The sequence below is a fragment of the Lonchura striata genome, chromosome 4 (genome assembly GCF_046129695.1).
Source record: "Lonchura striata isolate bLonStr1 chromosome 4, bLonStr1.mat, whole genome shotgun sequence".
NCBI classification, from domain to species: Eukaryota; Metazoa; Chordata; class Aves; order Passeriformes; family Estrildidae; genus Lonchura; species Lonchura striata.
The window spans coordinates 2,064,194-2,088,778 of record NC_134606.1 but is presented as its reverse complement, the minus strand read 5'-3'; the positions used below and the strand labels follow the sequence as shown (position 1 = coordinate 2,088,778).

General features: G+C 57.3%; 1 protein-coding gene across 6 annotated transcripts in view; it reads left to right on the top strand.

Annotated features, from left to right (window-relative positions):
- DCTN1 (dynactin subunit 1) overlaps positions 1 to 24,225 on the top strand; it is a 61,098-nt gene extending 36,873 nt beyond the window's left edge. For 4 of the 6 annotated variants that reach the window (XM_031504599.2, XM_077782680.1, XM_077782679.1 and 1 more), the window contains 24 exons: positions 1,230 to 1,427; positions 2,723 to 2,927; positions 3,228 to 3,306; positions 3,799 to 3,958; positions 5,790 to 5,894; positions 6,047 to 6,238; positions 7,349 to 7,465; positions 8,379 to 8,531; positions 9,348 to 9,508; positions 12,173 to 12,341; positions 12,680 to 12,748; positions 13,194 to 13,256; positions 14,197 to 14,346; positions 15,016 to 15,177; positions 16,311 to 16,442; positions 16,567 to 16,695; positions 18,549 to 18,691; positions 18,939 to 19,105; positions 19,662 to 19,676; positions 19,903 to 20,036; positions 21,254 to 21,431; positions 22,567 to 22,643; positions 22,867 to 22,956; positions 23,870 to 24,225. In XM_031504599.2, coding sequence (XP_031360459.2) covers positions 1,230 to 1,427; positions 2,723 to 2,927; positions 3,228 to 3,306; positions 3,799 to 3,958; positions 5,790 to 5,894; positions 6,047 to 6,238; positions 7,349 to 7,465; positions 8,379 to 8,531; positions 9,348 to 9,508; positions 12,173 to 12,341; positions 12,680 to 12,748; positions 13,194 to 13,256; positions 14,197 to 14,346; positions 15,016 to 15,177; positions 16,311 to 16,442; positions 16,567 to 16,695; positions 18,549 to 18,691; positions 18,939 to 19,105; positions 19,662 to 19,676; positions 19,903 to 20,036; positions 21,254 to 21,431; positions 22,567 to 22,643; positions 22,867 to 22,956; positions 23,870 to 24,007 — 3,186 coding nt within the window. In that variant the 3' untranslated portion in view covers positions 24,008 to 24,225. The remainder of the gene's footprint in view (positions 1 to 1,229; positions 1,428 to 2,722; positions 2,928 to 3,227; positions 3,307 to 3,798; positions 3,959 to 5,789; positions 5,895 to 6,046; positions 6,239 to 7,348; positions 7,466 to 8,378; positions 8,532 to 9,347; positions 9,509 to 12,172; positions 12,342 to 12,679; positions 12,749 to 13,193; positions 13,257 to 14,196; positions 14,347 to 15,015; positions 15,178 to 16,310; positions 16,443 to 16,566; positions 16,696 to 18,548; positions 18,692 to 18,938; positions 19,106 to 19,661; positions 19,677 to 19,902; positions 20,037 to 21,253; positions 21,432 to 22,566; positions 22,644 to 22,866; positions 22,957 to 23,869) is intronic. The other 2 variants (XM_077782682.1, XM_077782678.1) reach the window with 1 other exon arrangement.
- The last annotated feature ends 360 nt before the right edge of the window (positions 24,226 to 24,585 follow it).

Here is a 24,585-nt window from a genome sequence, read left to right as displayed (position 1 = left end):
GGTGGAGGAGCTAGAGGAGGAGGTGGAGAAGGTGGTGGAGAAGGTCGTGGAGGAGGAGGAAGAAGAGGAGGAGGTGGAAGAGGTGGAGGTGGAGGAGGAGGAGGAGGTGGAGGAGGAGGTGGTGGAGGAGGAGGTGGTGGAGGAGGAGGAGGTGGAGGAGGAGGTGGTGGAGGAGGTGGAGGAGGTGGTGGAGGAGGAGGTGGAGAAGGTGGTGGAGAAGGTGGTGGAGAAGGTCGTGGAGGAGGAGGAAGAAGAGGAGGAGGTGGAAGAGGTGGAGGAGGAGGTGGAGGAGGAGGAGGAGGAGGTAGAGGAGGAGGTGGAGGAGGAGGTGGTGGAGGAGGAGGAGGTGGTGGAAGAGGTGGTGATGAGGTAATGATTAAGGAAGCAGTAATGATTAAAAAGTTATTCCCCTTTTGATCTTTAAAATACTTTTAAAATACTTTTTCTTCACTTCCATCCTGCTTTGACCAATGAGTTAATTAGAGTTTTGGAGATATTTGGGGCACAAGGCCAGAGAGGGAATCGCAGGAGAGGACAAAGCTTTGGGATTGTGCGTGGAAGGGAGATCTGGAGAAGGCACCCCAGGATGGGAATAGGGGCTGTCCCCACCCATATCCCCATTCCCAGAGCTCTCTGGTAACTGGTTTCTGGAACTGGGTGCAGAAGTGGGACTTCTTTTGGGGACCTCAGAATGTCCAGGCTGGGAAAGCAGCAGAAGAGGAGTCCATGGGAGGTTCCAGATTTTTCCAAGACCTGTTCCTTACTGTCACCCAGCTTTGGGATTTGAAGCTTTAGCCCTTGTGGCTGCTGCCAGGGTGATATCCCTTTGTCCCTGCAGCCCTTCCTTTGGGAATGCTGGCATCAGCCTTTCCCTGCCCTGGGAGCTGAGCTGCTGGAAAAAGACCTGGATCAGTTTTCCCTGGGGGGAGATCACCTGGCAATGATGTGGATGCTGCAGTGAGATCAGTGGGCAGCTTGTGCCAGGGCTTCCCCACCCTCACAGCCAGGAATTCCTTCCCAATATCCCATCTAATCCCTCCCTTTGCAGTGGGAAGCCATTCCCCCTTGTCCTGGCACTCCAGGCCCTTGTCCCAAGTTCCTCTCTTCTCAAACTGCCCCAATATCGATGACAAAAGTCAGGCCAGGCTCCTTGGGCTTCCAGAACATCCCCAAAGCTCTGTCCAAAGGATGTCCCTGCTCCTCCCCTAATTCTTGGCTCGGTGCTGTAGGAGGAAGAGAATCTCCGTGCTCAGGTCAGGGACCTTGAGGAGAAGCTGGAGACACTGAAAATCAAGAGGAATGAGGACAAGGCGAAGCTCAAGGAGCTGGAGAAGTACAAGATCCAGCTGGAGCAGGTGCAGGAATGGAAGAGCAAAATGCAGGAGCAGCAGGCTGACCTCCAGAAGCGCCTGAAGGAGGCCAAGAGGGTGAGTGAGTGTCCCTGGGAACGGGGCAGTGCCCGGAGAGGCGACTCCAGGAGCAATTCCAGCCCTGACAAACCTTTCTGGGAGGAAATTTTCCCAATATCCAACTGAACTTCCCCTGGTGCCACTCGAGGTCTTTTCCTCTGCTCCGAATCGACATCGGGATTTGGGAATGAGCCACGGTGGGATTTGAATTCCTTATTCCCTCTCTTCCCAGGTGCTTCCCTCTTCTCTCTCCAGATGTTTCCCCCTTCTCTTTGTCTCTCCAGGTGCTTCCTTCTTCCCTCTTTCTCTCTCCTGGAGTTCCAGGTGCTTCCCTTTCCCCCTCACCTGTGCCTGCAGCTCCCAGGACTCCATCCAGGCAGCCCAGGAGCGTTTCCTTCTCCCTGCCCTGCTTTTCCACAGTGGATTCCTGGTTTCTTTCCCCAGGGATTTATCTGTCTGCTCCAGTATTCCCTGTCTCCTTGCCTTTGTCCTCACCTGCAGATGTTTCTCCTGCCAGGCTCTCTGGGTGTGGGGCAGGGAAGAGGGGAGTGGGACACTCTGGAGCACTGGGCCATCCCCTCCTGTCGGAATTTGTGGTATTGATGATTCCGAGATTGTAGAAAGTCTCTGTCTTTCTGCCCCCTGCCAAAGCAGAAGCCATAATTGGTCTGTGCTGTTTCCAGGTTGTTTATTCTGTTTCTCTCTCACATGTTCTGCTGCCCTGCCCCAGCTCTGTCCTGCAGGGCAGCGTGTGGGGCTCTGCCCTCAGTGGGATGTTACAAACATTAAATACCAGAAACTCCTTGGGCTGGATTTACAAGAACGTGCCAATATCTGTCACCTACCTTGGACAGTGTGTCCCCAGCCTGAACCAACAGAAAAATGCCAACAGCACAGTGAGACATGGAGGACATGAAGAAGGAGAAAAAGGACAAGGCACACCCAATTTCCTCCATCTTGTCCCCTTTGGATCTCTAATCTAGAATCCTAAAATTTTACTTTTGCACCTGTGCCACACTTAATTATTACTGATATCAAACACTCAGAGCTGGTAATTCATCCTGTAAGGTTGAAAACTCTTTTCCATGGCCAGAGATCACAGCCAGTGTCTCTGGGGGCTCTGTCCAGGGGGTTCCTGACCCCTGCCAGGGTGCCAGGGCAGCCAGAGGGAAGCTCTGGATTCCCACACCCTCCCATCCCAGAAGATGTCCATTGGATTAGGGAGATCCTTGAGGGGAAAATAATTTCCTGAGGGCTGTTGTGGGGTCTCTCCAGACTTGTGGGGTCCCCTCACCTGCTGTGCTTGCCCACAGGAAGCCAAGGATGCCCTGGAGGCCAAGGAAAGGTACATGGAGGAGATGGCAGACACGGCGGACGCCATCGAGATGGCCACGCTGGACAAGGAGATGGCCGAGGAGCGGGCAGAGTCCCTGCAGCAGGAGGTGGATTCCCTCAAGGAGAAGGTGGAATACCTCACCATGGACCTGGAGATCCTCAAGCACGAGATCGAGGAGAAAGGTGGGAAGGGAGAGGGACTTTGGCCTTGGAGAATGGGGAAGGGGGTGGGGTTAGGTGGGATATTGGGAAGGAATTCTTCTCTCTGAGGGTCCTAAGGTCCTGGAATTAATTTTTCCAGAGAAGCTGTGGCTGTTTTATCCCTGGAAGTGTCCAAAGCCAGGTTGGATGGGGCTTGGAGCAACCTGGATAGTGGGAGGTGTTCCTGCCCATGGCAGGAGGTGGGAATGGGTGGGATTTAAGGTTCCCCCCACCCAAACCAGTTTGGGATTTTGGGATTCTGATTCTTCCCTTCCTCCACAGGCTCCGATGGAGCAGCATCCAGCTACCAGGTCAAACAGCTGGAGGAGCAGAATGCCAGGCTCAAGGAGGCTCTGGTCAGGTGAGAGCCCACCTCTGCTTCCCCAGATTCCTTCCAAGGCCTCTCGTGATCCCAATCTTTCTCTGGAGCAGCCTGTGTCATTCCTGCTGATAGCTCTGGGATCTTTGCCAAGCTCTTAAAGCATCCACAGGGAAGGGAGAGTCCCTTGTCACAGGGGATTGGTGGGGACGGGGACAGTGACACTCCAGGCCATTCCCATGCCTCATTCCCTATGGATGTGGTGCTCAGTATCCCAGCACTGTTCTCCCAGACTCTGCCCAGCCCTGGATGATCCCACCTTCCATGGCCTGGGGGGTTTTATTTGGGAATCCACAGCCAAGAAGTTCAGGTGGGAGCCATCCCTTGGTGTGAATGAGCTGAATTTTGGGAATGTTGCAGGGAGGGGCAGATGGGGATGGATGAGCTCCGTTATCCTGGCTGGAGCGGGCAGGGGCTTTTGGGAGGGAGCTGGTGCTCCTGGGCTGGCCCTGATGGGACCTGTGGCTGTCCCAGGATGAGGGATTTGTCTGCCTCGGAGAAGCAGGAGCACGTGAAGCTCCAGAAGCAGATGGAGAAGAAGAACACGGAGCTGGAGTCGCTGCGGCAGCAGCGGGAGAAGCTGCAGGAGGAGGTGAAGCAGGCGGAGAAGACGGTGGATGAGCTCAAGGAGCAGGTGAGGGACAAGTGGGATGGGATATTTGGGACTGTTTGTGGAAATTCGGGGCAGTTTGGGGACATCTGGGGCATTGAGACTCCTGGAGAGCCATGTGCAGTGATCCCGCTGCAGGAACCAACACTCCTGGTGCCATATTCCCTAATTCCAAACCCTGATCCAGCAGCAGGGCAGAGCTGGGCTCTGCCTGGAGGTGGAGGAGTCCTGGAGCAGGGATGGATCGGGATGTAGGGATGGACTGGGATGTGTGTCCTGGCAGGGATGGATTGGGATGTAGGGATGGATTGGGATGTGTGTCCTGGCAGGGATGGATTGGGATGTATGTCCTGGAGCAGGGATGGATCAGGATGTGTGTCCTGGTTAGGGATGGATCAAGATGTATGTCCTGGAGCAGGGATGGATCAGGATGTGTGTCCTGGTTAGGGATGGATTGGGATGTATGTCCTGGAGCAGGGATGGATCAGGATGTGTGTCCTGGTTAGGGATGGATTGGGATGTGTGTCCTGGCAGGGATGGATTGGGATGTATGTCCTGGAGCAGGGATGGATCAGGATGTGTGTCCTGGTTAGGGATGGATCAAGATGTATGTCCTGGAGCAGGGATGGATCAGGATGTGTGTCCTGGTTAGGGATGGATTGGGATGTATGTCCTGGAGCAGGGATGGATCAGGATGTGTGTCCTGGTTAGGGATGGATTGGGATGTGTGTCCTGGAGCAGGGATGGATTGGGATGTATGTCCTGGAGCAGGGATGGATTGGGATGTATGTCCTGGAGCAGGGATGGATTGGGATGTAAGGATGGATTGGGATGTATGTCCTGGAGCAGGGATGGATTGGGATGTAAGGATGGATTGGGATGTATGTCCTGGAGCAGGGATGGATTGGGATGTAGGGATGGATCAGGATGTGTGTCCTGGAGCAGGGATGGATTGGGATGTAGGGATGGATCAGGATGTGTGTCCTGGAGCAGGGATGGATCAGGATGTGTGTCCTGGCACACAGATGGATTGGGATGTAGGGATGGACTGGGATGTGTGTCCTGGTTAGGGATGGATCAGGATGTGTGTCTTAGAGCAGGGATGGATCGGGATGTAGGGATGGATTGGGATGTGTGTCCTGGTTAGGGATGGATTGGGATGTGTGTCCTGGCAGGGATGGATCGGGATGTAGGGATGGACTGGGATGTGTGTCCTGGAGCAGGGATGGATCAGGATGTGTGTCCTGGCACACAGATGGATTGGGATGTAGGGATGGATTGGGATGTGTGTCCTGGTTAGGGATGGATTGGGATGTGTGTCCTGGAGCAGGGATGGATCAGGATGTGTGTCTTGGAGCAGGGATGGATCGGGATGTGTGTCCTGGAGCAGGGATGGATCAGGATGTGTGTCCTGGAGCAGGGATGGATCGGGATGTAGGGATGGACTGGGATGTGTGTCCTGGAGCAGGGATGGATCGGGATGTAGGGATGGACTGGGATGTGTGTCCTGGAGCAGGGATGGATCAGGATGTGTGTCTTGGAGCAGGGATGGATCGGGATGTGTGTCCTGGTTAGGGATGGATCAGGATGTAGGGATGGATTGGGATGTGTGTCCTGGAGCAGGGATGGATCAGGATGTAGGGATGGATTGGGATGTGTGTCCTGGAGCAGGGATGGATCAGGATGTGTGTCCTGGCACACAGATGGATTGGGATGTAGGGATGGATTGGGATGTGTGTCCTGGAGCAGGGATGGATCGGGATGTGTGTCTTGGAGCAGGGATGGATCGGGATGTAGGGATGGATTGGGATGTGTGTCCTGGAGCAGGGATGGATCAGGATGTGTGTCCTGGCAGGTGGACGCAGCGCTGGGTGCTGAGGAGATGGTGGAGACTCTGACCGAGAGAAACCTGGATCTGGAGGAGAAGGTCCGGGAGCTGCGGGAGACCGTTGGGGACCTGGTAAGGCACAATTCCCTGGGACAACAGCTGCTCCAGAGGGTTGGGCAGCTGCCATGATGGAACCAGATGGATTTGGGGAAGCTCTCCAGAGCTCCGGGCCCCCTCCGCGCCACGCGGCGTGACTTTGTCCCCACGGTGCCACCTCCCCGCAGGAAGCCATGAACGAGATGAACGACGAGCTGCAGGAGAACGCCCGGGAGACGGAGCTGGAGCTGCGGGAGCAGCTGGACATGGCCACGGCGCGCGTGCGCGAGGCCGAGAAGCGCGTGGAGGCCGCGCAGGAGACCGTGGCCGACTACCAGCAGACCATCAAAAAGTACCGCGAGCTCACGGCTCACCTGCAGGTGAGGCTCCTGGGGACACCTCCAGCTCCTCCTGGAACTCACCTGGTGGCCAGGAGAGCCAGAGGGAGCATCCCTTGGGAATGTCCTGGGCACCACAGGACACAACTCGGAGCTGAGGGGTTCCTCGTGGAGCTTCCATTGGTGTCAGAATCCATGGTATTGATGATTCTGAGGTTGTAAAAGTCTCTGTCTTTCTGCCCCTCTGCCAAAGCAGAAGCCATAATTGGTCTGTGCTGGTTTCAAGGTTGTTTATTCTGTTTCTCTCTCACATGTTCTGCTGCCCTGCCCAGCTCTGTCCTGCAGGGCAGCGTGTGGGGCTCTGCCCTCAGTGGGATGTGACAAACATTCAATACCAGAAACTCCCTGGGCTGGATTTACAATAACGTGCCAATATCTGTCACCTACGTTGGACAGTGTGTCCCCAGCCTGAACCAACAGAAAAATGCCAACACCACAGTGAAACATGGAGGGCATGGAGAAGGAGAAAAAGGACAAGGCACACCCAATTTCCTCCATCTTGTCCCCTTTGGACCCCTTATCTAGAATCCTAAAATTTTACTTTTGCACCCGTGCCACACTTAATTATTCCTTATATCAAACACTCAGAGCTGGTAATTGATCCTGTAAGATTGCAAACTCTTTTCCATGGGCAGAGATCACAGCCAGTGTCTCTGGGGGCTCTGTCCAGGGGGTTCCTGACCCCTGCCAGGGTCCCAGGGCAGCCAGAGGGAAGCTCTGGATTCCCACACATAGGGATCCCCCCAGTGCCTTCTGCAGGAACAGGCTTAAAGTGGCTCCAGGAGAGCTGGAGAGGGATTGGGACAAGGGTTGGAGAGACAGGACACATGGCTTCCTATTGGAAAAGTGGAGATTGAGATGAGATATTGGGAAAAAATTCTTCCCTGTAGGGGCTATCCCAGCCCTGGGCTCAGGTCTGCTGGGAAGGGAGCTGGGGAATGAACCCGTGGATATTCCTGGACTGGAACACTCTTGGTGCCTCTCCCTCCCCTCTGCCTTCGCTGGGTGCTGCACAAGGAGCCCCCCAAGGAGGAGGGGCTTGCAGGGGCTGGGAGGTCCCTGATCCCCGTGTCCCTGTGTCCCATTCCCCAGGATGTGAACCGGGAGCTGATGAGCCAGCAGGAAGCATCTGCGGAGAAGCAGCAGCAGCCGCCCCCCGAGATGTTCGACTTCAAGATCAAATTTGCAGAGACGAAAGCCCACGCCAAGGTAGGGCCAGCAGGAGACCTGGGTGGGTTTATCCATGCCCTGGGACAGGCTCCAGGGTATTCCTGGAGTTGTGGCTGTCCCTGGAAGTGTCCAAAGCCAAGCTGGACAGGGCTTGGAGCAACCTGGGCTAATGGGAGGTGTCCCTGCCCATGGCAAGGGGTGGAATGAGATGGGATTTAAGGTCCTTCCAACCCAAACCATTCCAGGATTTTGGAGCCCTTCTGCTTGGGAATCAGGATGGGAATGTTGTGGCTGTCCCTAGAAGTGTCCAAAGCCAAGCTGGACAGGGCTTGGAGCAACCTGGGCTAGTGGGAGGTGTCCCTGCCCGTGGCAAGGGGTGGAATGAGATGGGATTTAAGGTCCTTCCAACCCAAACCATTCCAGGATTTTGGAGCCCTTCTGCTCTGGAGTCAGGCTGGGAATGTTCATCTGGAGAAAGGAAGGCTCCAGGGAGAGCTAGAGCCCATTCCAGAGCCTGGAGCCCCTCTGGGGCCAGGTTGGGAGAGCTGGGAATGTTCCCCTGGAGAAGGGAAAAATCCAGGGAATGCTCAGAGTGCCTGGAGGGGCTCCAGGAGAGCTGGAGAGGGACTGGGGACAGGGACAGAGGGACAGGAGCCAGGGAATGGCTCCCACTGGAAAAGTGGAGATTTAGCTGGGATATTGGGGAAAAATTCTTCCCTCTGAGGGTGGTGAAGCCCTGGAAGGGATTTCTCAGAGAAACTCTGGCTGCCCCAGCCCTGGAAGTGCCCAAGGGTGGTGGAAGGTGTCCCTCCCCATGGCAGGGGTTGACACTGGGTGGGCTGGGAGACCCCAGACAGTCCCTGGGGCATTCTCCAAGGACCAGAATTCCAGGGTGGGTGCCCCTGAGCTGGGCTGTGCCCGGGAGGCTCAGGGGTGGCTGGGTGTCCCTCAGGCCATCGAGATGGAGCTGCGGCAGATGGAAGTGCAGCAGGCCAACCGCCACGTGTCCCTCCTCACCTCCTTCATGCCCGACAGCTTCCTGCGGCACGGCGGCGACCACGACTGCGTCCTGGTGCTCCTGCTCATCCCACGCCTCATCTGCAAGGTGGGACGGGCTGGGGAGAACCCCCCAGGCTGGCAAACAGCATCTTCTGTCCCCAGGGGAATTGGGGATTTTGAGGGTTTGCTTGTTGGAGAACTTCCCAAAGTTCTTGAGTTGCCATCAACTCCATCAGGTGGGATGTTGGGAAAATTCCTTCTGGAAAAGGTTGTCCAGGCCAGGACAGGGGTGGAGTTGCCATGCCTGGGGGGATTTAACAGCTCTGTGGCACTTGGGGACACGCTCAGTGGTGGTGCTTGGGGAACTGTTGGACTCGATGGTCTTAAGGGACTTTTCCAACCAAAGTAATTCCATGATTCCGCGATTATAAAATTGTCACTATTGGACACGAAATGAGCACACAGAGACTTGGTAAAAGAGAAACTTTTCAAAAGACAAAAAGACCCAGTTTTATTCAAACATCTGGTATTTATAGAATTCCAAAGGTGATTGTGGATTGGAGGATGGAAATACCACCTCTCCAACGATCAGTCAATCATTTCTCTCCACTTCCAGAGAAATATGCAAACTATTCCATTTATACGTGAAATCCTGTGGGAACTCCGACTCTGAAATGTGTAAACAGAAGTTTTATGAGAACTTGAAAACTTTCAAAAGAACTATAAAAGAAAACACTTTTAAAAATCAGGACGACATAAAATGGTCTGGGAGAAGGGAAGGGGAAGACGCAGCCGGGGGTGGCGACTCAGTTCAGTGCAAGGACAAGTGACTTTTTGGGGGTGCAGGGGCTGTCACCCACGGCTCAGCGGGCCACAGCAGGGAAGCACGGGATGCCCTGAAGGATTTCCCTGTCTCTCCCAGGCCGAGCTGATCAGCAAACAGGCGCAGGAGAGGTTCGAGCTGAGCGAGAGCTGCGCGGAGCGGGCGGGGCTGCGCGGAGCTCCCGGGGAGCAGCTCAGCTTCGCCGCCGGCCTCGTCTATTCCCTGAGCCTGCTCCAGGCCACGCTCCACAAATACGAGCAGTGAGTGCCCGCCCCGCCCTGCCCTCCCTCCGGGGTGCACGTCCAGGGGTCTGGGGAAAGGCTGCTGGGGTCGCTTTTATTGCCTTGCCACGGGGACGTTTCTCTGTGACCTTCCCTCCGTGTGTGTCTTTCCCAAGGGGTGGCGTGGGAAGGGATTTTGGGAGCTGGGCTAGGGGGGGAATAAAAAAAAAAAAAGCTCTGTGATCTCTTTCTCCCTTTCTTCATGATCTGTGTCCCTCAAGGGATCACATGGGATCTTGGGAGCTGGGCTAAGAAAAAACTCTGGGATCCCTTTCTCCATGACCTCTCTGTGTCCCTCAAAGGATTACATGGGATCTTGGGAGCTGGGCTAAATAAAACCTCTGGGATCCCTTTCTCCATGATCTGTGTCCCTCAAGGGATCACATGGGATCTTGGGAGCTGGGCTGAGAAAAAACTCTGGGATCCCTTTCTCCATGATCTGTGTCCCTGAAGAGATCACATGGGCTCTTGGGAGCTGGGCTAAATAAACCCTCTAGGATCCCTTTCTCAATGACCTCTTTGTGTCCCTCTGAAGGGGTGACATGGGAAGGGATTTTGGAAGTTGGGCTAGGGAAAAAAAAAACAACTCTGGGATCCCTTTCTCCATGATCTGTGTCCCTGAAGAGATCACATGGGATCTTGGGAGCTGGGCTAAAAAAGCCCTCTAGGATCCCTTTCTCCATGACCTCTGAAGGGGTGACATGGGAAGGGATTTTGGGAGCCAGGCTAGAAAAAAATCAGTAGAATCCCCTTATTCCCTTGTGAGATCCCCTTCTCTGTGACTTCTTTGTGTCCCTCTCAAAGGGTGACATGGGAAGGGATTTTGGGAACCAAACTAGAAAAAAGCAGTGGAATCCCTTTTATTCCCTTATGAGGATCCCCTTCTCTGTGACCTCTGTGGGTCCTTCCCATGAGATGACACGTGAAGGAATCTTGGGAGCCAGGCTAGAAAAAACCAGCAGGGTCCCCTTCTCTGTGTCCCTCTCAAAGGGTGACATGGGAAGGGATTTTGGGAGCCAGGCTAGAAAAGAAGGATGGGTTCCCCTTCTCCTTCTCAAGAGGTGACACATGAAGGAATTTTAGGAGCCAGGCTACAAGGAAACAGCAGGATCCCCTTATTCCCTTGTGAGATCCCCTTCTCCATGACTTTGTGTCCCTCTCAAAGGGTGGCATGGGAAGGGATTTTGGGAGCCAGGCTAGAAAAAAAGCAATGAAATCCTTTTATTCCTTTGTGAGGATCCCCTTCTCTGTGACCTCTGTGGGTCCTTCCCAACAGGTGGCATGAGAAGGGATTTTAGGAGCCAGGCTAGAAGAAAGCAGTGGAATCCCTTTATTCCCTTATGAAGATCCTCTTCTCTGTGACCTCTGTGGGTCCTTCCCATGAGATGACACGTGAAGGAATTTTGGGAGCCTAGGCTAGAAAAAACCAGCAGGATCCCCTTTTCTGTGACTTCTTTGTGTCCCTCTCAAAGGGTGACATGGGAAGGGATTTTGGGAACCAAACTAGAAAAAAGTAGTGGAATCCCTTTTATTCCCTTATGAGGATCCCCTTCTCTGTGACCTCTGTGGGTCCTTCCCATGAGATGACACGTGAAGGAATTTTGGGAGCCAGGCTAGAAAAAACCAGCAGGGTCCCCTTCTCTGTGTCCCTCTCAAAGGGTGACATGAGAAGGGATTTTGGGAGCCAGGCTAGAAAAGAAGGATGGGTTCCCCTTCTCCTTCTCAAGAGGTGACACATGAAGGAATTTTGGGAGCCAGGCTACAAGGAAACAGCAGGATCCCCTTATTTCCTTGTGAGATCCCCTTCTCCATGACTTCTTTGTGTCCCTCTCAAAGGGTGGCATGGGAAGGGATTTTGGGGGCCAGGCTAGAAAAAAAGCAATGAAATCCTTTTATTCCTTTGTGAGGATCCCCTTCTCTGTGACCTCTGTGGGTCCTTCCCAACGGGTGGCATGAGAAGGGATTTTAGGAGCCAGGCTAGAAGAAAGCAGTGGAATCCCTTTATTCCCTTATGAAGATCCCCTTCTCTGTGACCTCTGTGGGTCCTTCCCATGAGATGACACGTGAAAGAATTTTGGGAGCCTAGGCTAGAAAAAACCAGCAGGATCCCCTTTTCTGTGACTTCTTTGTGTCCCTCTCAAAGGGTGACATGGGAAGGGATTTTGGGAACCAAACTAGAAAAAAGTAGTGGAATCCCTTTTATTCCCTTATGAGGATCCCCTTCTCTATGACCTCTGTGGGTCCTTCCCATGAGATGACACGTGAAAGAATTTTGGGAGCCTAGGCTAGAAAAAACCAGCAGGATCCCCTTTTCTGTGACTTCTCTGTGTCCCTCTCAAAGGGTGGCATGGGAAGGGATTTTGGGAGCCAGGCTAGAAAAGAAGGATGGGTTCCCCTTCTCCTTCTCAAGAGGTGACACACGAAGGAATTTTAGGAGCCAGGCTACAAAGAAGCAGCAGGATCCCCTTATTCCCTTGCGAGGGGTCACATCTCCATCAACCCCCTGTTGTCCCCCTGGGGAGGACCTCCAGCACCAGCCAGGTCACAGCTGTGTCCCCATCCCCAGGCCAGCAGTGCCTCAGGGCTCTGATTTCCCAAGTCCTGCCCGGAGATGCCCCCAGCCCCTTGTCCCTGTGCCCTCAGGGCCCTGAACCGCTGCAGTGTGGAGGTGTACAAGAAGGTGGGGAGCCTGTACCCCGAGATGAGCGTCCACGAGCGCTCCCTGGACTTCCTGATCGAGCTGCTCCACAAGGACCAGCTGGACGAGACCGTCAACGTGGAGCCGCTCACCAAAGCCATCAAGTACTACCAGGTGGGGCAGGGCATGGTGGCACTGGGGGCAGGTGCCACCTCACCTGTTGGACATGGGTCAGCTGGGATTGAGCTCCTTTTGGCAGCTCTTTCCTCTGGCTGTTGTCACTCAGCTGACCGTGGCTGTGTCCCCTGCTCTGTGTCCCTGGGGGACGCTGTTCTGCCACCTCACTTCCTTCCTTCCACGCTGTGGAATTAAGCACCACCAGCTCTTTTGGGGCACTGTTGTTACTTCCGTTTAAAAAAAATGGCCCAAACCCTCAAAATTTGGGTTTTTTCTGAGTGTTCCCACATTGGATTTTTTTTTCCATGTGGATGCTGATCCTGGCATTCCCACAGCACCTGTACAGCATCCACCTGGCTGACCAGGCTGAGGACTGCACCCTGCAGCTGGCCGACCACATCAAGGTGAGTGGGGACAACCCTTCCCTGATCCCTCTTTTCCACCTTTGTGTCCCTCGGGATCCCTGTGGGAGGGGAGATGTCCCTGCTGCCACTCCCCAGTGGTGGCACTGGGGTCAGGGAATGGTGACACGGGGACGAGAAGAGCAGGAATGGGAATGTGGAGACCCTCATGTCTCAGGGTGGGGGTTGTATCCCAGATTTCCCAAGGGGAGAACCAGCATCCTGCACCTCCTGGATAAAACCAAAACAGACCAGAAATAGCCTGACTGCCTCAGCCCGTTTCCCTGCTCCTGAAAATCTTGGGGTGGTGGCAGGGTCCATCCTGGAATTCCTGGGACTGAAGCCTCAGTGTGCCCTGGGACCCCTCCTGTCCCTGTCCCTGTCCCTGTCCCTGTCCCTGTCCCTGTCCCTGTCCCTGTCCCTGTGCTGAGGATCCCTGTGCCCACAGTTCACCCAGAGTGCCTTGGACTGCATGGGGGTGGAGGTGTGCCGGCTGCGGGCCTTCCTCCAGGTAGGATCTTCCTCCAGGTAGGATCTTCCTCCAGGTAGCACCTGCCAGGATGGCTGGGCACGTGCCACCTTCCTGCTGTCCCCATGTCCCTCTGTCTGAGATCCCTTCTTGTCCCTCTGGCTGAGGTCCTTCCCTGTCTCTCACGTCCCTCTGAGGTCCCGCTCTGTCCCTGTGTCTGTCAGAGCTCTCTCTGCCTAAGGTCCCTCTGTGTCCCTTTGTCCCTCTGTCTCTGTGTCCCTCTGAGGTCCCTCCATGTCCCTCCCTCTCCCTGTGACCTTCTGAGGTCCCTCTGTCTACAGTCCTTCTGTGTCCCCATGTCCCTCTGAGGTGCCTCTGTGTCCCCGTGTCCCTCTGTTCCCGTGTCCCTCCAAAGTCCCTCTCTGTGTCCCTCTGAGGTTCCTCTCTCTAAGGTCCCTTTGTGTCCCCGTGTCCCTTGGTTCTTGTGTCCCTCTAAGGTCCCTCTCTCTCCCTGTGTCTCTCTGTGTCCCCGTGTCCCTTTGGTCCCATGTCCCTCCAAAGTCCCTCTTTCTGTGTTCCTCTGAGGTTCCTCTCTAAGGTCCTTTTGTGTCCCTCTGTTCCTGTGTCCATCCAAAGTCCCTCTCTCTCCCTGTGTCCCCGTAAGGTCCCTCTCTTTAAGGTCCCTCTGTGTCCCCACATCCCTCGGTTCCCATGTTCCTCTAAAGTCCCTCTGTGTCCCCATGTCCCTCTAAGGTCTTTCTCTGAGGTCCCTCTGTGTCCCCATGTCCCTCTGTTCCTGTGTCCCTCTAAGGTCCTCTCTATGTCACTCTGAGGTCCCTTTCTCTAAAGTCCCTCTGTGTCCCCATGTCCCTCTGTTCCCGTGTCCCTCTAAGTCCCTCTGTCCTGTGCCCCTGTGTGTCCCCATGTCCCTCTGAGGTCCCCACGTCCCCGAGTCCCCTCTGAGGTCCCTCTGTGTCCCCAGGCCGGGCAGGAGGCGGCCGACCTGGCCATCCTGCTCAAGGACCTGGAGACGTCCTGCAGCGACATCCGCCAGTTCTGCAAGAAGATCCGGCGCCGCATGCCGGGCACGGACGCGCCGGGAATTCCGGCGGCCCTGGGCTTCGGAGCGCAGGTGAGGGGACAGGGACACCCCTGAGGCACAGGCTGGCAGCTCTGGGATGCACTGGGCCAGCAGCAAACTCCCCAGAGAAGCTCAGAGCAGAGGGAAGTGGTGCAGGCTGAGCTGGGATCATGGAATCAGGGATCGCTTTAAGTTGGAAAATCCCTCGGAGATCCCCGAGTCCAACCACATCCCCAGCACTGCCAAGGCCATCGCTGACCTTGTCCCCAAGTGCCACGTCCACGTGGATGTTAAATCCTCCCAGGGATGGGGACTTCCCCCTGTCCCTGTGCCAGGGTGGGACAGCCCTTCCCAGGAGGAATTTTCCCAATATCCAACCTGGCCTTCTCCTCCTGTCCCTGTTTTCTGGGATGAGATCCCAAATCCATCCCCCCCTGGCTGTCCCCTCCTGTCAGGAGCTGTGCAGAGCCACAAGGTCCCCCCTGATCCCCCTTTTCTCCAGGCTGAGCCCCTTCCCAGCTCCCTCAGCCCTCCTGGTGCTCCTCCCTGGACACGATGGATGTGACATCTGAATTTCACATTCCCATCTCGGGTGGAGACCTGGATTCACAGCCAGGACCCGTTTCCCTCCATCTTGCCGTCATTTCCCCCGATCCCAGTGAGGATTCCAGGAGCCCGCGTGTCCGTGCCATCCCCGCTGATCCCGCTGTGCCCTGCCAGGTGTCGGACACGCTGCTGGAGTGCCGGAAGCACCTGACGTGGGTGGTGGCCGTGCTGCAGGAGGTGGCGGCGGCCGGGGCGCAGCTGATCGCGCCGCTGGCCGAGAACGAGGGGCTGCCGGCCCCGCGCCTCGAGGAGCTGGCCTTCAAAGTCAGCGAGCAGGTGGGCACCCTTCTCCATCCTGGGAGCACCCTTCTCCATCCCAGGGGGGACACCCTTCTCTATCCCAGGTGGGGTGTCCTTCCCACCATTCCCAAATGGGCTGTCCTTCACCATCCCAGGTGGAAAATCCTTCCCACAATTCCCAGGTGGGACACCCTTCCCACCATCATAGATGGAAAATCCTTCCCACCATTCCCAGATGGGACACCATTCACCATTCCCAGGTGGGACACCCTCCCCACCATTCCCAGGTGAAAAATCCTTCCCACCATCCCAGGTGGGGCATCCTTCACCATCATAGATGGAAAATCCTTCCCACCATTCCCAGGTGGGACACCATTCACCATCCCAGGTGGGGTGTCCTTCCCACCATTCCCAAATGGGCTGTCCTTCACCATCCCAGGTGGAAAATCCTTCCCACAATTCCCAGGTGGGACACCCTTCCCACCATCATAGATGGAAAATCCTTCCCACCATTCCCAGATGGGACACCATTCACCATTCCCAGGTGGGACACCCTCCCCACCATTCCCAGGTGAAAAATCCTTCCCACCATCCCAGGTGGGGTGTCCTTCACCATCCCAGGTGGGGTGTCCTTCCCACCATCCCAGGTGGGGTGTCCTTCACCATCCCAGGTGGGGTGTCCTTCACCATCCCAGGTGGGGCATCCTTCACCATCATAGGTGGAAAATCCTTCCCACCATTCCCAGGTGGGACACCGTTCACCATTCCCAGGTGGGACACCCTTCCCACCATTCCCAGGTGGGAAAAAACATCAGTGGGACATTTTAAATATCAGAGGGACACCCTCAAATATCAGAGAGACATCCTAAAATATCAGAGGAACATCCTTAAATATCAGAGAAACATCTTTAAATATCAGAGGAACATCCTTAACCATCAGAGGAACATCTTAAACATCAGAGGGACATTTTAAACATCAGAAGGACACCCTCAAATATCAGATGAACATCCTTAAATATCAGAGGAACATCTTTAAATATCAGAGGAACATCCTTAACCATCAGTGGGACACCCTTAACCATCAGAGGGGAACGCCAGTTGTGGGATGTGGGTCAGGGGCTGTGAGCCCAGCCCAGGGCCACCAGCCAGGTCCTCCCTGTCCTTCCCAGATTTATGGCTCCCAGGGCATCAACCCCTACGAGTGCCTGCGCCAGTCCTGCAGCATCCTCATGGCCACCATGAACAAGATGGCCACGGCCATGCAGGAGGGCGAGTACGACGCCGACCGCCCGCAGAGCAAGGTGGGTTGGGCCCTCTTCTGTCACCACCCACGTCACCAGGAGGCTGTGGGTGACCAGCACGGGGAGCTGGGCAGCTGCAGTTTCTGGGATTCTTCCTAAAATCCCGATTGTCCCGCTGGTCCAGCCCACGCCGCCAGCAGAGCTCCGGGCGGCTGCGCTCCGGGCGGAGATCACGGATGCGGAGGGTCTGGGGCTGAAGCTGGAGGACAGGGAGACGGTCATCAAGGAGCTGAAGAAGTCCCTCAAGATCAAGGTGAGGTGTTCCTCACTGATCCCTGCCTTCCTGGCTCCTCCACACCCAGCCCTGCCTGTCCCTCACCATCCCTCCTGTCCCTCACCATCCCTCCTGTTCCTCACCCATCTCTCCTGTCCCTCACCATCCCTCCTGTTCCTCACCATCCCTGCCTGTCCCTCACCATCTCTCCTGTTCCTCACCATCCCTGCCTGTCCCTCACCATCCCTCCTGTTCCTCACCCATCTCTCCTGTCCCTCACCATCTCTCCTGTCCCTCACCCATCTCTCCTGTCCCTCACCATCCCTCCTGTTCCTCACCCATCCCTGCCTGTCCTCACCCATCCCTCCTGTCCCTCACCATCCCTCCTGTCCCTCACCCATCCCTCCTGTCCCTCACCATCCCTCCTGTCCCTCACCATCTCTCCTGTCCCTCACCATCCCTCCTGTCCCTCACCCATCCCTCCTGTCCCTCACCATCTCTCCTGTCCCTCACCCATCCCTGCCTGTCCCTCACCATCCCTGCCTGTCCCTCACCATCCCTCCTGTTCCTCACCCATCCCTCCTGTCCCTCACCATCCCTCCTGTCCCTCACCCATCCCTGCCTGTCCTCACCCATCCCTGCCTGTCCCTCACCATCCCTGCCTGTCCCTCACCATCCCTCCTGTCCCTCACCCATCCCTGCCTGTCCTCACCCATCCCTCCTGTTCCTCACCCATCCCTCCTGTCCCTCACCCATCCCTCCTGTCCCTCACCATCCCTCCTGTCCCTCACCATCCCTCCTGTTCCTCACCCATCCCTCCTGTCCCTCACCATCCCTCCTGTCCCTCACCCATCCCTGCCTGTCCTCACCCATCCCTGCCTGTCCCTCACCATCCCTGCCTGTCCCTCACCATCCCTCCTGTCCCTCACCCATCCCTGCCTGTCCTCACCCATCCCTCCTGTCCCTCACCCATCCCTCCTGTCCCTCACCATCCCTCCTGTCCCTCACCATCCCTCCTGTCCCTCACCCATCCCTGCCTGTCCCTCACCATCCCTCCTGTCCCTCACCCATCCCTGCCTGTCCCTCACCATCCCTGCCTGTCCCTCACCATCCCTGCCTGTCCCTCACCCATCCCTGCCTGTCCTCACCCATCCCTGCCTGTCCCTCACCCATCCCTGCCTGTCCCTCACCATCCCTCCTGTCCCTCACCATCCCTCCTGTTCCTCACCCATCTCTCCTGTCCCTCACCATCCCTCCTGTCCCTCACCCATCTCTCCTGTCCCTCACCCATCCCTGCCTGTCCCTCACCCATCCCTCCTGTCCCTCACCCATCCCTGCCTGTCCCTCACCCATCTCTCCTGTCCCTCACCATCCCTCACCCATCCCTGCCTGTCCCTCACCCATCTCTCCTGTCCCTCACCATCCCTCACCATCCCTGCCTTCCTGGCTGCTGTGGGATTCACCTCCACACTCCTGGTGATTTCTCCCTATGGAGATGCTGATCCCAAGCCCCATCCAGATCTCCTGGGGGTGTTTTTCCCATGGGCAGGGAGGTGCTGCCATCCACATCTTGCCCCCACCGTGTTCTGGGGTGCACAGGGTGGGAGCTGGGCATTGTTCCAGGTTCCAGCCGTGGGTGCTGGTGATCTGGGGAGCTGTTCTGGGTTCCAGCTGTGGGTGCTGGTGATTTGGGGGCTCTGAGGAGCTGATCTGGGTTCCAACTGTGGGTGCTGGTAATTTGGGGGGCTCTGGGGGCTGTTCTGGGTTCCAGCTGTGGGTGCTGGTGATTTGGGGGGTTCTGGGGAGCTGATCTGGGTTCCAGCTGTGGGTGCTGGTGATTTGGGGGCTCCCCCAGCTCCCCCAGCTCCCTGCTTCCCTCCCTGCTGCCCCAGGGCGAGGAGCTCAGCGAGGCCAACGTGCGGCTCAGCCTGTTGGAGAAGAAGCTGGACAGCGCCTCCAAGGACGCCGATGACCGTGTGGAAAAGATCCAGACCAAGCTGGATGAGACCCAGACCCTGCTCAAAAAGAAGGAGAAGTGAGTTTGGAATGGGGCTGGGGGTGTGGAGATCGTCCAGAGGAAGCCACGGAGCTGCTCCAAGAGCTGGATTCCCTCTCCTTGGAGCTAGGCTGGGACAGCTGGGAATGTCCACTTGGAGAAGGGAAGAAAAGGGGCTCCAGGAGAGCTGGAGAGGGACTGGGAGCAAGGGATGGAGGGACAGGAGAAGGGGTCCTGGACAAGCAGCATCCCTGGCCTCACACATCCCTCTGTGTGCGTTCCCCAGGGAGTTTGAGGAGACCATGGACGCTCTCCAGGCTGACATTGACCAACTGGAGTCGGAGAAGGTGGAGCTGAAGCAGCGCCTGAACAACCAGTCCAAGAGAACCATCGAGGGGCTGCGGGGCGCGCCGGCCTCGGGCGTGGCCTCCATCGTGTCGGGCATCGCCGGAGGTGAGGGACACGGCTGGGACGGGGCTGGCGTGTCCTCCTGGGCTCCACAACTGCTCCACAGCAGCTCCAGGCCTGCTGTGTGACCCGGAATTTGGGAATGGTGCTGTTCCCACAGCAGCTCCAGGCCTGCTGTGTGACTCGGAATTTGGGAATGGTGCTGTTCCCACAGCAGCTCCAGGCCTGCTGTGTGACCCGGAATTTGGGAATGGTGCTGTTCCCACAGCAGCTCCAGGCCTGCTGTGTGACCCGGAATTTGGGAATGGTGCTGTTCCCACAGCAGCTCCTGCCTCTGCCACATTCCCATCCCAGGGATGTTGCTGGCACATTGTGGTTCCCAAAGGAGCAGGAGCAGCCTGGGAGCTCCGTGCCGAGCCCCTGGCTTTGGGGGAGCATTGCAGGGACCCTGCCTGGGTCACTCCCAGCTGCTGGGAATGGGGTCAGCCCCAGCTGTGGCCGTGGGAGCCCGGAGCTGCTCCATCCACAGCTCCTCTCCCGCCCAATCCCGGGCTTTAATCCTGATTTTTCTTGTCTCTCAACCCCTCTCCCTGTGCTGCAGAGGAACAGCAGCGAGGTATGGACATGGCATGCAGGCACAGGGCATGGGGGGAGGTGAGATCCCAGGACACCCAAACCCTGGGACGCAGCGGCTCCGTTTGGGAGCCGGGGAAGGATCCGGGCCCTGCTCGGATGCTGCCGGCCCTGGTGGCTCCAGGGGGGTTGGGAAGGGAGGGATGAGCATGGAACCGTGATGGATGTGGGGAGGGGTGACCCCCGGCTGACGGCAGCGCCCTCCGCAGGCGGCGGTGCCGGGCAGGTGCCGGGAGGCGGCTCCGGCCCCGTGCAGGTGAAGGATTCGCCGCTGCTGCTGCAGCAGATCGACGCCCTGCAGCTCTCCCTGAAGCACCTCAAGAACGAGAACAACCTGCTCAAGGTCGGCGGGGAATGGCGTGGGATCCCCGTGGGGTGGGATCCATGTGGGGTGGGATCCCTTTGGGGTAGGATCCCCATGGGATGGGATTCGGGTGGGATGGGATCCCCATGGGGTGGGATCCATGTGGGGTGGGATCCCTTTGGGGTAGGATCCCCATGGGATGGGATGTGATCTCTGTGGGATGGGATGGGATGGGATGGGATGGGATGGGATGGGATGGGATGGGATGGGATGGGATGGGATGGGATGGGATCCATGTGGGATGGAATCCATGTGGGATAGGATCCATGTGGGATGGGATGTGATCCCTGCAGGATGGGATCCCCATGTGATGTGATCCCCGTGGGATGGAATCCCTGTGGGATGTGATCCCCATGGGATGTGACTCCCATGGGATGGGATCCATGTGGGATGTGATCCCTGTGGGATGTGTTTCGGGTAGGATGTGATCCCTGTGGGATGGGATTCCCATGTGATGTGATCCCCATGGGATGGGATCCCTGCAGGGTGTGATCCCTGTGGGATGGGATCCGGTTTGGATGGGATCCCAATGGGATATGATCCCCGTGGGATGGGATTCCCGTGTGATGTGATCCCCATGGGATGGGATCCCCATTGGATGGGATCCATGTGGGATGGGATCCCTGTGGGATGTGATCCCCGTGGGATGGGATTCCTGCAGGGTGTGATCCCTGTGGGATGTGATCCCCGTGGGATGGGATCCCTGCAGGGTGTGATCCCCGTGGGATGGGATTCCTGCGGGATGTGATCCCTGTGGGATTTGATCCCAAGGATAGGATCCCCGTGGGATACGGGATGAGCTGGAGAGCCCGCTCTCATCTGGCGTGCTGCAGGGGAAGGGGCTGCGAGCGGGCTCAGCGCTGCCAGCTGGGACTGCTGCTGGAACTGGGCGCGCTGCTCGTGCCCCTCTTGGCCAATACCACTGCCACAACCTGATCGATCCATCGACTGATCGATTAACGAACCCCCCACGGTGCACAGCAGCAGATAATCCAATTAACCAACCACTCCCACGAATATTAATTCACGGACTGGTCGGAGCACCTCACCAACAGCTCCCAAACCCAACCAGCCCCTCGGGGACTGTCCTGCTCCCACCCCTGCTGTCCTCAGCAGCGTTTTACCCTCGCTTTTCTCATTTTTCCCGTTTTCCCCGTTTCCCACGTCCCTCACTGGTCTTTTCCCGTGGCTGCCAGGGTGCCCAGCTGAGGATGGAGCTGGCCAGCCTGGCCCCGCTGCAGGTGCCCCGCGTGGCGCGGCCGCCCGAGGGGATGCCCACGCAGAGCCTCTACCGCAAGACCACGCAGCTCCTGGAGACCCTCTACCAGCTCAGCGCCAACGCCAAGGTGCTGGACGTGAGGCAGAGCAAATCCAGTAAGTCCTACAAACGTCCCTCGGGATTTTTCGGGGTGTTCTCCTGCCCACAGAGGGACTGGCAGCCGTGTTTGACGCTGGCGCGATGCCGGTGCTTTAGCGAAAATGTCATTTTTTAATTGAATGCTGTGAAGTGTAATTGAGAACAGAGTAAAGCAGGGTTAAGCTTAATAATAGGAAAAAAAAAATCTTTATTAAGCTACTATTAGAAAAGGAAAAAAACCTACATATAAAGGTCAAAATGAAAACTTCATAAAGCATTTTTCTTTTTACCACCTAATTTTAATAAACTACAGTAAGACACAATCTGGATTTTAATTAGTTTTTACCTTCTAGACAATTGATATTTAGTCTATTGAGGGAGACAAGAGTGAGTTATCCAAGGAATTTTGCTTTGAACCCCTCTGTGTTCTCAGAGGCGTGTCCACCTTCAATTAGTCAATATCTAAATTGACCTAATTGGTCAGTATCTAAATTGACCTCTTCCTTCAGAAAAATTCTTTTTCCGTGTCAAAGCACGACAGGCACCCGGAGCAGAGCTGGAAGGTTGAGAGGGACAGCTCCGTGTCCCCACGGTGCCCATCCCTGTCCCCCTCAGGCCATCGGGGTGACGTGGCTCAGTGTCCTGGGGCTGAGCTGCTCCAGAGCTCCTCAAACTTCTAAAACCTCCCTGGTACTAATCCAAGGGAGTAAAAATCCCCCAAAACCCTCCTGGTGCCAGTCTGAGGAGGTAAAAATACTCCAAAACCCACCTGGTACCAGCCTGAGGAGACCAAATACTCCAAAACCCAGCTGGTACCAGCCTGAGGAGATCAAACCTCCCAAAACCCACCTGGTACCAGCCTGAGGAGATCAAACCTCCCAAAACCCACCTGGTGCCAGTCAGAGGAGGTAAAAACCCCTAAAACCCACCTGGTAGCAGCCTGAGGAGATCAAACCTCCCAAAACCCACCTGGTGCCAGTCTGAGGAGATCAAACCTCCCAAAACCCACCTGGTGCCAGTCTGAGGAGGTAAAAACCCCTAAAACCCACCTGGTGCCAGTCTGAGGAGATCAAATCCCCCAAAACCCAGCTGGTACCCACTTGAGGAGGTAAAAATCCCCAAAACCCATCCCTCCCTTCCCGTTGTCCGCAGCGAGGAGCTCGTCGGCGCGGCTGCTGGAGCAGACAGCCCGGCTCTGCGCCCTCAAGAACTCCATCGACGCCCTGAAGGTGAGGAAGGGTCTTCTCCAGCGTGGGGGACCTCCTGGTGGCACCCCCAGCCCAGCCCTGGTGGCAGCGAGGGGACAAGGTGCTGCCCGTTCCCATTCCTGTTCTCCTCCCAAAACAGTCGGGTTTGACCCCTCTGATTTCTGCCCAGGGTGGGCAAGGGCTCCGTGGGGTGACAGGGGTCCCCACGGGGTGGATTTTGGGGTGACCTTGCTGTGCCCCCCAGGACGACACGCTGCGGGAGATGGTTCAGCAGCAGCCGGGCGCCGGCGTCTCCACCACCTTCGGCACCTTCCCGTCCTCTTCCTTCCTGAAGGTGAGAGCCCCATCCCCAGGGACCCCCGGCGCCGACAGCCCCAGTCCTGAGGGACCCCAGTCCTGAGGAACCCCAATTCCAAGGGACCCCAGTCCCAAAGGCATCCCTCAATCTTGAGGGAATCCCGATTCCAAGAGACGCCAGTCACAAAAAACCCCCATTCCTGAGAGCCCCCCAATCTTGAGGAACCCCAGTCCCAAAGGTGTCCCTCAATCTTGAGGGAACCCTGATTCCAAGAGACACCAGTCACAAAAAGCCCCGTTCGTGAGGGGCCCCCAATTCTGAGGGCCCCCAATCCTGAGGAACCCAAATCTCCAGGAACCCAATCACAAGAAACTCCCGTCCCTGAGGGGCCCCAATCCATCCCAAGGGACCCCTGTTCCTGATCCCCGTTCTGACAAAGTCCAATCCCAAGGGATCCCCCGTTCCCAAGGGATCCCCCGTTCCCAAGGCATGGGGCGGGTGAGCACCCCCTGCCCCACCCCAGCACCCCATGACCCAAATCAGCCGCCAGCTCCCATCCCGAGGGAGATCCCCAATCCTGAGGGACCCCAATCCCAAAGGCGTCCCTCAATCTTGAGGGAATCCTGATTCCAAGGGAGGCCAGTCACAAAAAACGTCCATTCCGAGGGCCCCCCAATTCCGATGGACCCCAGTCTTGAGGAACCCCAATCTCCAGGGATCCCCAGTACCTGAGGGACCCCACTGACACAAAACTCCCATCCCTGAGGAGCCCCAATCCATCCCAAGGGACCCCTGTTCCTGATCCCCGTTCTGACAAGCTCCAATCCCGAGGGATCCCCGTTCCCAAGGCACGGGGCGGGTGAGCACCCCCTGCCCCACCCCAGCACCCAGCACCCCTTAGCTGGGGTGCCGGGCCCCTCGGGGCGCTCCCACGGCCGTGTCCCCGCAGGCGAAGCAGGAGCAGGCGCGGGGCCCGGCGCTGTGCGGGCGGGTGACAATCCCGTGCGCGCCGGGGCACGGCCAGGCCCACCGGGTGCTGCTCACCCCCGACCTGCTCCAGCACCTCCGCCAGCACTTCGTCGCCTGAGCCGCCCCCGAGGGACCCCCGGCCCGCTGTCCCCTCCCTCGGGACTCTCCGTTTCCTTCCCCACGCCGGCCCCACTCGCGGGTGGGAGCCGGAGCCGCTTCCCCCGGGGGGATCCCCGCGCTGCTCTCGGACACTACAGAACCCCCCGGGACCCCCGCGGGGCCGGGGCTGCGGCCCCCCCGTGCTCCTGGCATCCAATAAAACTTCCCTGGACGCGCCTCCTGCGCCTGGAACCGGGCACCGGGCGGGGACACGGCGGGGGACACGGCGGGGGACACCGGGGAGCAGAAAAGGGACTGGCAGGGCACCGGGGGAGCACGGAGGGGGGGTTACAGGAGGGCTCCAAGAGGGGCGGTGGGAGTCCCGGGAGGGGACTGAGGATCCGGGGGTCACAGAGAGCAACGGGATGGAACCACGGCGACATTCGGGGACCCCGGGATGGCACCGGGAGACGTTTGGGGGGGTCCCGGATGGGAGCAGGGGGACGCTTGGAGGGCACTGAGGGTCCCAGGAGGGCACCGGGAGGGGACGCGGGGCCATCGGGGGTGGGGGGTGTCCCCGTGGGGCCATCGGGGGTC